The 9,404-nt window shown below is 55.6% G+C and overlaps 2 protein-coding genes across 3 annotated transcripts; one reads left to right on the forward strand and one right to left on the reverse strand.

The window, feature by feature from the left end:
* Positions 1–422: 422 nt before the first annotated feature.
* Positions 423–1,778, forward strand: LOC114485123 (uncharacterized). The gene is made up of 4 exons (XM_028485836.1): positions 423–527; positions 644–999; positions 1,377–1,452; positions 1,558–1,778. Exons 1-4 carry the CDS (start codon positions 423–425, stop codon positions 1,669–1,671), a joined length of 651 nt encoding a protein of 216 aa, XP_028341637.1. The 3' UTR covers positions 1,672–1,778.
* Positions 1,779–5,539: 3,761 nt separating this feature from the next.
* On the reverse strand, positions 5,540–9,274 carry ZNF575 (zinc finger protein 575). 2 transcript variants are annotated; one of them, XM_028485834.2, is made up of 4 exons: positions 9,015–9,274; positions 8,627–8,736; positions 8,063–8,192; positions 5,540–7,607 (listed from the first exon to the last, which is right to left on the reverse strand). In XM_028485834.2, exons 3-4 carry the CDS (start codon positions 8,160–8,162, stop codon positions 6,949–6,951), a joined length of 759 nt encoding a protein of 252 aa, XP_028341635.1. In that variant the 5' UTR covers positions 8,163–8,192; positions 8,627–8,736; positions 9,015–9,274; the 3' UTR covers positions 5,540–6,948. The 2 variants fall into 2 exon arrangements, with proteins under 2 accessions (XP_028341635.1, XP_028341636.1); XM_028485835.1 differs by lacking the exon at positions 9,015–9,274 and adding an exon at positions 8,929–9,000.
* Between the last annotated feature and the right edge of the window lie 130 nt (positions 9,275–9,404).

Consider the following 9,404-nt stretch of genomic DNA (forward strand, 5'->3'; position numbering starts at 1 on the left):
GGCTTTTAAAATCTGCAGGTGCCCAGGCTCCATCCCCCACGTTCAGCTTTGTCAGTGTGTGGTGGGGCCTGGGGAACACAGGTGCTGTGGGCGCTGATCTCTTTTGGGACCTACATGATGCCAGCATTGTTATTCGTCACCCCAGACGTGATCGCGGGGGGCGTAGGGCAGGGCCAGGTCAAGAATGAAAGGAGAGGGGAACTGCCCTGGCGGCCCAGTGGTTAAGACTCTGGAGTCTGTGCTCCCGTTGCAGGGGGCGCGGGTTCGATCCCTGGTCGGGGAACTAAGATCCCACATGCTGCGCGGTGAGGCCAAAAAAAAAAAAATAGAGAGAGAATGAAGAGAGAGCCGGGCAGTCAGAGGGTCTGAGCAGAGGTGAGGGTCAGTGGCCACTGGAAGAAGCCGTTTCTGCTCGGTTCCTCATGGGTGATGGGCAGGAAAGTACTTTGATCCTCCAAAGCCCCAAACATGGCATTGGCAACCTGATGGAAAATCATGTCAAACTGGAACAGAGAACCACCCTGAAGGTCAGAGCCAGAGAAGGCGCTGATTAAAAAGGAGTGAGACAGCCATGGCGAGGAAGTGACAGGATGTGAAATTTCCAAGCCAGGCCAAGCTAATGAAGTGATTGACCTGGTGTAAGAAACATGTTGCAATAATAGTAATTGCGTCTTTTATCATTCTTGCAACAAAACGAAGCAAAACTCCCCAGAGGCTCAGATGGGCCTGGCCGGGAACCACTGCTTGTCACGGATTATTCCCGTGCCAGGCTGTACACGGACACCCCTTTCCCCCTCCGGCCGCTGCGCCGGCCTTGCTGTCCTGCCTCTGTGTGTTCTGTGGCTCCTGGCTGGTGCCCTGGGACTCCAGGGGCCTCACGCTTGGCTCTCCCGCCATCTCCCCTGCAGACTTTTTCCAGGGCAAACACTTCTTCCTGTACGGGGAGTTCCCGGGGGACGAGCGGCGGACGCTCAGCCGTTATGTCACAGCCTTCAACGGGTCAGACTCCGGGGACGGGAGGCAGGGGAGGAGGTGTGGTAGGTCGTGGGGAGAAGGGCATACCCCCAGGCTGGGCACAGGCTGTGGAGTTCCGTGCCAGTCCTCTTCCCTCTGCTGGGCAGCCCTGGATGCATAGCTTCCCCTCGGGTTCCTCTTCTCTAAAGCGAGGCTCCACAGTACCCTTCTGAAAGGATTGGCGCCTGCGGGAGCTGTCGGTTTCGGGGCTGTGGCGAGCCTGGCACGTGGGAGAGTGGGGGACCCACAGGCGGTCTATAGGGGACATAGGTGGGGATGGAGAATGGCCTCTGAGGATGGTTGGGGAGTAGGGTGTCAAGAGAGGGGACACCGATTCTCTGCCTCTTTTCTTCTCCTGCCAGGGAGCTTGAGGACTGTATGAGCGACCGGGTACAGTTTGTGATCACGGCACAGGAGTGGGACCCCAGCTTTGAGGAGGTGAGTCCTGAAGGGGCAGGGAGAGGGAGACCGAACCTGCCCTAGCATCCCCCCAACCCCCTCCCGGCTCACATGTTCCTGCATGCACCCCACCCGACCCTGCAGGCCTTGATGGACAACCCCTCCTTGGTGTTCGTCCGTCCCCGGTGGATCTACAGTTGCAACGAGAAGCAGAAGTTACTTCCCCACCAGCTCTATGGGGTGGTGCCCCAGGCGTGAAGTATGTGCTCACACACACATGAGTTTAATAAACGTGACTTGGTTTGGAGCAGCTGCTCCTCTCACCCATGTCTCCCAGAACCCACAACAGGTTCCCAGCTTTCTGTCTTATGTTTGGTTTTGCTTCCCCGCTGAAGGCCGGGTCTTTGGGCTGCCTAATGAGTCCTGTGCTGGGGTCCCGGAAAGAACGAAGGGCTCTCTATCTGGGGTCTGGTAGGGAAGGAGCTCTTGGTCACTTCTTTGGGGCCCCTCCCCCCTTTGGTGGCAGGTGGCAGGGAATTAGGAATCTGACAGCACCACCCTCAGCTGGTTCTGACCCCCCTGGAGCCCATTCCTGTGTCTCGGTTGTCCCTCTGGGGGTCCTGGACTGGGGGCTGGCATATTCATGGGATAGGCCTCTCTCTCTCTAAGTCTCAGCTCTCTGGGCCAGGGACATCTCCCTTTCTCCAGGGCTCTCAGAAGTAGCTGTGAAACTGTCACCAGCCTGGTTGGATAGCACCTCGTTTGGGAGGTAGAATTGGGGGAAGGGGCATTTTAATCACCCCCCTCCCCAAATCCTGAACCCCCTTCAAGGCTCCACCACATTTAAGGTGGGAACTGAACTGGGCGTTAGAGAATCAGGGTAGAGGTGGGATGGGGCCGTGGTGTGGGCGAAGGCCAGGAAGTGGGAGCCAGCCTGGTGCCCGGGGGGCAGTTGAAGGAGCACGGCCCCTCTGGTGACGAGGCTTTAGGGGCAGACCTAGCTGGAAAGGTGGGCACAGTCCTGGCAGCTGTGCCGTCCAGTGCAGTAGCCACTGGACACAGGTGGCTATTTAACCTTAACGACAGGGAATTCCCCGGCAGTCCAGGGGTTAGGACTCTGTGCTTCCACTGCAGGGGGCCTGGGTTTGATCCCTGGTTGGGGAACTAAGATCCCACATGCCTCGTGGCACGGCCATAAATAAATAAATAATGAATAAAATAAACTTAAGGACAGTGAAACGAAAGGAAAAATTCACTTCCTCAGTTACACTGGCCACAGCTCAAGTGCTCACTGGCTCCTGGGCTGGACAGCACAGATGGAGAGCCTTTCCCTCGCTCTAGAAAGCAGGACAGGGTAGTCCAGAAGCACTGTGAACGGCAGGCTGAGAAGCTTGGACTTCATCCTGGGGAGGTCAGGAAGGGGTCAAAGGGCAAAGGGCAGGGTCAGAGCTGGTCAATAGCAAATGACCACAAACTTAGTGTCTTAAAACAAAAGAAAGGTATAACCTTCTAGGTCTGGAGGTCTGACGTCCAAAATGGGTCTCACTGGGCTAAACATCAAGGTATAGGCCGGGGGACTTCCCTGGTGGCGCAGTGGTTAGGAATCCGCCTGCCAGTGCAGGGGACACGGGTTCAATCCCTGGTCCAGGAAGATCCCACATGCCGTGGAGCAACTAAGCCCGTGTGCCACAACTACTGAACCTGCGCTCTAGAGCCCATGAGCCACAACTACTGAACCTGCGCTCTAGAGCCTGTGAGTCACAACTACTGAAGCCTGTGTGCCTAGAGCCCGTGCTCTGCAACAAGTGAAGCCACTGCAGTGAGAAGCCCGCACACCACGACGAAGAGTAGCCTCCGCTCTCCACAACTAGAGAAAGCCCGCACGGGGCAACGAAGACCCAACGCAGCTAAAAATAAATAAATTAAATAAATAAATTTTTTTTTAAAAGGTGTAGGCAGGGATGCGCTCCTTTTGGAGGCTCCGGGAGAGAATCCGTGTTCTTGTCTTTTCCAGCTTCTAGCAGCTGCCCACGCCCCACGCCCCTTCCATCTTCAAAGCCAGCAACGGCCAGTCGAGTCTTTCTCACGCTGTGTCACTCTGACACTGACTCTTCCTGTGATTACACTGAGCCCAGCCGGATAACCTGGGATAATCTCCCTGTTTTAAAGCCAGCCACTTAGCAACCTTCATTCCTTATGCTGCCTTAATTCAACCTTTGCCACATAACATATGTGTAGGTTCCAGGGATTAAGATGTGGGCATCTTTGGGAGGCCATTATTCTGCCTACCACACCCACCACGTGTGAGACAGTGGGGCTGCAGAGTGAAAAAAAACACACGAGTCCCCTGCTCTTACGGGGCTGACATTCGGCTGGGGGAGAGAGACGGCAAGTGTCCTGCAGTGTGGGGCGGCGATAAATGCTGTGTGAGCAGAAAAAGCCAGGCAGTGTTATACAGTGATGAGAGTGGGGTCATCAGGGAAGGTGTCTCAGAGGACTCACCTGTCTGCAGGGACTTGGGAGAAGTAAGGGAGGTTCTGGGGGAACCATTCCAGGCAGACGAAAAGCAAGTGCAGAGGTCTTCAGGCAGGACAAGTGCAAGGAGTAGCAGGGTGTCGGGCGGGGTATCAGGAAAACCCAGGATCCACCCTGACTCAGCACTGTCCCTTACTTGGTTGCGGGCAAATCCCATCCCTCCTGCACCCAGCTTTCCCATCTGGACAAAGTAAGGTTGGACCAGATGGACACCCCCCAGATGAGTTTGAGTCCTTGAAACGTTGATGGCGGTGGGGTCGCTTTGGAGGAAATCTGGGGCAGCTCCACGGTAAATATGGACACAAGCCATACTGCTGGCTTTGGGGGAGGGAGCCTGCCCCTCCGCTGCCCCTCCCCCTCCCCCAAGGGCCTTGCTGAGCAGCCTGCAGTCCTGAGGCCCCCTGATTTCCATTTGTCTGCTTGGTTCCAGCCTCATGCTGGAGATTCCACAAACCATCTCTCATTCCATCCTCCACACCTTTCAGATCTGAGCTCTGAACAATAGCTCCTCAAGAAGGCCTTTCCTCACCCTCTATATCTAACCGTATTTGCCAGGTCTACCCTCATAATACTGTCTAGCATCGTTGTAACTTGGTTTGCTTATGATCAAATTTACCAGTCTTTTCCTCTACGATCTGTACTTTTTGTGTCTTAAAGATACTTTCTCTGCCTCTGAGGTTACTAAGGGATTCTCCTTTATTTCCATCTAAATGCTCTAGAGTTTTGTGTTTCAGACTTAGATCTTAAATCACTAGAAACTAAGTTTTGTGTATGCTGTGAGGTAGAGAGCCTCATTAGTTTCTATGTTGCTGTAACACATTACCAAAATCATAGGCTTTAAACAACAACACAAATTTATTTTATAGTCCTGGAGGTCGGTAGTCCAAAATCAGTCTGAGTGGGCTAAAATCATGGTGCTGGCCAGGCTGTGTTCCTTCTGTCTTTTAAAATTATTTTAACGTTATTTTTTATTTTATTTATCTACTTATTTAAATTTTTATTTTGCTGTGTTCCTTCTGGAAGCTCTAGGGGAGAACCCATTTCCTTGCCTTTTTTAGCCTCTAGAAGCTGACTGCATTCCTTGACCCGTGGTCCCACATCACTCCAGTCTCTGCTTCCATTGGCACATCTCCTCTGACTCCTCTGCTTCCCTCTTTCCCGTGTAAGGACCCTTGTGATTACACTGGGCCCACTGGAATAATCAGGATAATCTCCCATCTTAGGAGCTGATCCTTCATCACACACGCAAAGTCCCTTCTGCTGTGTGGAAGCCAACACACTCACAGGTTCTGGGGATTAGGATGTGGACATCTTTAGGGGACCCTTATTCTGCCTACCACAGGGTCTCATTTAATTTTCTTCCCTATCTCTCAGCTCATTCACAGATTAGCTATCCTTTCCCCACTCATCTACAGCAGGGGCTGGCAAACTACACAGGTAGAATCCAGCCCACCTACTGTTTTTGTAAATAAAGTTTTATCGGAACACGGCCACACTCGTCCACATATCACAATGCTTGTGTCTGCGCTACAGCAGCAGCGCCGGGTAGTTGTGCCAGACGCAGTATGGCCTGCAAAACCTAAACAGATCTACTGTCTGGCCCTTTACAGGAAAAGCTTGCCAACCTCTGATCTACAGGTGGGGACCGCCTCCTATTAGCACCTCGTAAGCACAGGTCTGTTCCTGAGCTCTCAGTGCCCTCCCACTAGCCTATTCCCAAGCCAGCACCACTGGCCTATTGCTACAGCTTTGTAATAATTCTTGGTATGAAGGGAGGCGAGGCTCCCCTACTTGTTCAAAGTGGACTTGGCTTCTTTACTTTGTGTTTGCCACTACTTGGTTGGTGTCCACCTCCCTCACTAGACCAGGTCTGTCTTGTTCACTGCTGTGTTCCTAACACCCTGTGCAGGGCCCGGCACACGGTACCTGCTTAATTCATATCTGTAGAACGAAGAGCAGTCCAATGTTAGCTCAGTCATCCTTGTTTTATAGCCGGAGAAACAGGCTCCAAGAGGGGAACCATCTTTGCCTGAGAAGATTCTTGTGAAGGCCTTATAATACTCCCATTTGGGAATTCCCTGGCGGTCCAGTGGTTAGGACTTGGTGCTTTCACTCCTGAGGCCCTGGTTCGATCCCTGGTCAGGAAACTAAGATCCCGCAAGCCACAGCCAAATTTAAAAACCCGCAGCGTGGCCAAATTAAAAAACAAACAACCCTCCCATTTTATAGATAAGGCATCCGAGTTCAGAGAAGTGACAAGCTTGTCCAAGGCCCTGCGGCTCTTTAGTGGGTCAGGGCTGGCTCCAAAGCTTGGCCTTAAAATGTTTTTTTACGCTACTGGTGTACACCCCTTGTCCTTGCTTTTATGATTTAGCTTATCTTGGGAATACTTCCATGTCAGTACATGTAGAGCTGACTTTTTTCCCCTACAGCTGCAGCTTCCATTCTCTGGCTGTACTGTAAATTCCTTAGCTGGTCCCCTATTGATGGGCACTGGGGTTGTTTCCCATCTTTGGCCGCCGCCATCGCACTGCAGTGAACATCCTGACTCATACCTTTTTTCACGTGCTTATCTATAGGATAAATTCCTAGAAGTGGAATAGTTGACATGAGCATGCGTGCATTTAAAATTTTTTATACATACACTCAATGGCCAAAGTGGAGGCACTAATTTCAACTCACAACGATAAGGAGAGCCTGTCTCGCCACACTCCTCAGCAGACGTTTGACCTTTGCCATATGAAGAGGTGCGAAAAACCAGAGCCAGGGCTTTCAAACCACACCTCCAGGTCCATGGTTTGGGGCCCCGTGCTAACTCTGTGGGTGATGTTTTCCCCTCCCAGAAACGGAGTTCCTCCTGCTAAGTCTGAGCCCAGTGTGGGGGCCAACCTCCCTTCCAGCTACCTGGAAGAGGCAAGTCCATACAGCCTGGCTTAGAGATGCCACCTCTTTATTGACCGGGGCCGGCAGCATAGGGAGCCAGTGAGCCAAGGGGAGGGTTCACTCCCGCTCCCCCGGGCTCTCAGGCTGGTGGTGGCTGCGTTGGTGAAGCAGTAGGAGGCGTCTCTGGCCAAACGCCTGGCCGCAGCTGGAGCAGCGAGGCCGGGTGGTGACCTGGCTGCCCGGCGCTGTCGGGGGGTCGTGACATAGGCGATGGGCGGCCAGTTTGGAGGGGAATGAAAAAGCCTTGGGGCAGTGCGGGCAAGGATAGGGACGGGCGTCGGTGGCATGGTGCGTATGGCGGTGGGCCGCCAGCTTGGAGGGGTAGCAGAAGGCCTTGGGGCAGTCGGGGCACGGGTAGGGGCGGGCGGGCGCGTGGGTCCAGAGGTGGGCTGCCAGCTTGGAGCGGTGGCCGAAGGCCTTTGGGCAGTGCGGGCACGGGTGCGGACGGGCGCCGCTGTGCGTGAGGCGGTGGGCTGCCAGCTTGGAGGGGTAGGAGAAGGCCTTGGGGCAGTCGGGGCACGGGTGGGGGCGGGCGCCACCGTGTGCCAACCGGTGCGTGGCCAGCTTGGACGGGTACGAGAAGGCCTTGTCACAGTCGGGGCAGCGGTGCGGGCGCTCGGGCGGGGGCCGCCGGCGGGGTCGGGAAGGCGCCCCTACGGACGTGGCGGGCCCTGGAACCGACTGGCTGGGCTTCTGCGGCGAGCCCTGGTAGGGAGCTAGGGGACAGGAGGGTTGGTGGGCTCCAGGAAGCAGCCAACGCCCTGAGTCTACACCAGGCTCCCCCTCGACCTTGCCATTCTAGTGTATCTGGACACCTCAAGGGTCATACTGAGATTCCCCAAATGGCATGTTCCTCCTTCTCACCCCCTGCCATGCATCATCCTACAGGGTTCCAGAGGGTTACCTCGCTGGAACCCCAGAACTAAGGCTTCCCCAAAGCTACTAAAAGTGTCCGTTTCTAGTATCTTCCCAAGTGATCACCCTGAAATCCCGCATGTCATCTCCCCTAGAAATGAGGGGTCCCCCCAAGACAACCTGGAGGATTCCCCAGAACTTGGCGTTCTTGGGGATCCGAAATGGTTATCACCCTGGGCCTTCAAAACTTCACCCTGAGATTCCCTCAACATATGATTCTCTTGGCCCCAGTTCCTGAAGAATGCCCCCTACTCACAGGTGGAGCCGTCCTCACTTTCTCCTTTGGTCACAGGCTCCTTGCCAGTGGGACTAGGATCGGTGCCCCGGGCCGCAGACTCAGCATCTCGCTCCAGCATCTTGCTGGCCCAGAAACCTAGAGGGAGGGCCTAGGGTGGGAGAGGGGGCGACGCCGGTGTTTATCAGGCTGTTGGGGGAAGGGCTGAGAGTTCAGGGGTCAGTATGTTTAGGAGCAGGGTCTATTTAAGTCTGGGGTCCTATGAGGCGAGGGTGGGCGGAGCCTAAGGGCACAATGGGCGGGGTTATGCAAACCGACCCAGAAGCAGTCTATTTGGAACTTAGCCTTAGCGTTTGAGCCTTCGAGCGGAGTGGGCGGGGCCTCTATAACTTAACTCCCAGCCGCCCCAGAGCGCGGAGCAGGCGGGGCCTATGCCCAGAGTGGGCGGAACCGGCCAAGGAACCTAAGACGGGGATGGGTGGAGCTATACTAATAAGACCCAAAGTCGGTTGCTCAGCAACTCTGTCCCAGGGGAGGGGCCTACGAGCTCAGTGGGCGGAATTCACATCGAAGAGGTAGCTTTACCCGGCTCTTGGCTTAGTCTCAGTCCATTGATGCCGCGTGAACTGCCTTCTTCTTGTCACTAAATTTCAACCCCTGCGTGGAGTTGGAGCCGTGGAGGGTAGAGGGGAGACCTGGAGGAAGACACAGAAAGAGCGTGGCTCGTGTGTTGCGATTCAGAGACCCCTAATGGACTTCTCCCTCGAGGTCCCAAGCGTCCGAGCCTCCACGCACCCTTTGGGATCATGGCATTCGGGCACCAATGCACCCTCCCAAGGCTCAGGCGCCCATGCAGCCCCTCCGGAACCTATGCATCAGGACCCTACCTCGTTCCGGGGGTTCTGGCGATCAGCCCCCCCCAATCTACTTCCCGAAGACCCTGGCGTCTGTGCCCGGACGGCTGTCCCCTCACCTGCGGGCGGCCCCTCCCTGGGGGCGGGGCTCCGGGACCCTCCCTCGGGGGCCGCGGCCACTGCGGCTCTGCCTTCGGACTCTGCACCGCCCGGCGCGCGCCCTGCGACGGGAGGGCAGGGGAGGGAGCGCGCGCTAGCTGCTGGGCCCAGCCTCATTTCCATTCCCTCCTCCTCCGCCGGTCCGGTGGGGGCGTTAGTTCGCATGCGCAGTCGCGGCCCGCGGAGGCTGCAGCGGAGGAGACGGGATGGAAGGAGCGGGTGGGTGCGCAAGGCGAGCCAATTGGTGAGCAAGCGCAGAGCTAAGGGCCGAGGGACCGGAGGAAAGTGTGCCGAGGCTTGCAGGGCCTACGGTGGCTGACTGGAGTCAAGCACGTGCAGGAGTTAACACG

This window comes from Physeter macrocephalus, unplaced genomic scaffold (genome assembly GCF_002837175.3).
Source record: "Physeter macrocephalus isolate SW-GA unplaced genomic scaffold, ASM283717v5 random_657, whole genome shotgun sequence".
NCBI lineage: Eukaryota > Metazoa > Chordata > Mammalia > Artiodactyla > Physeteridae > Physeter > Physeter macrocephalus.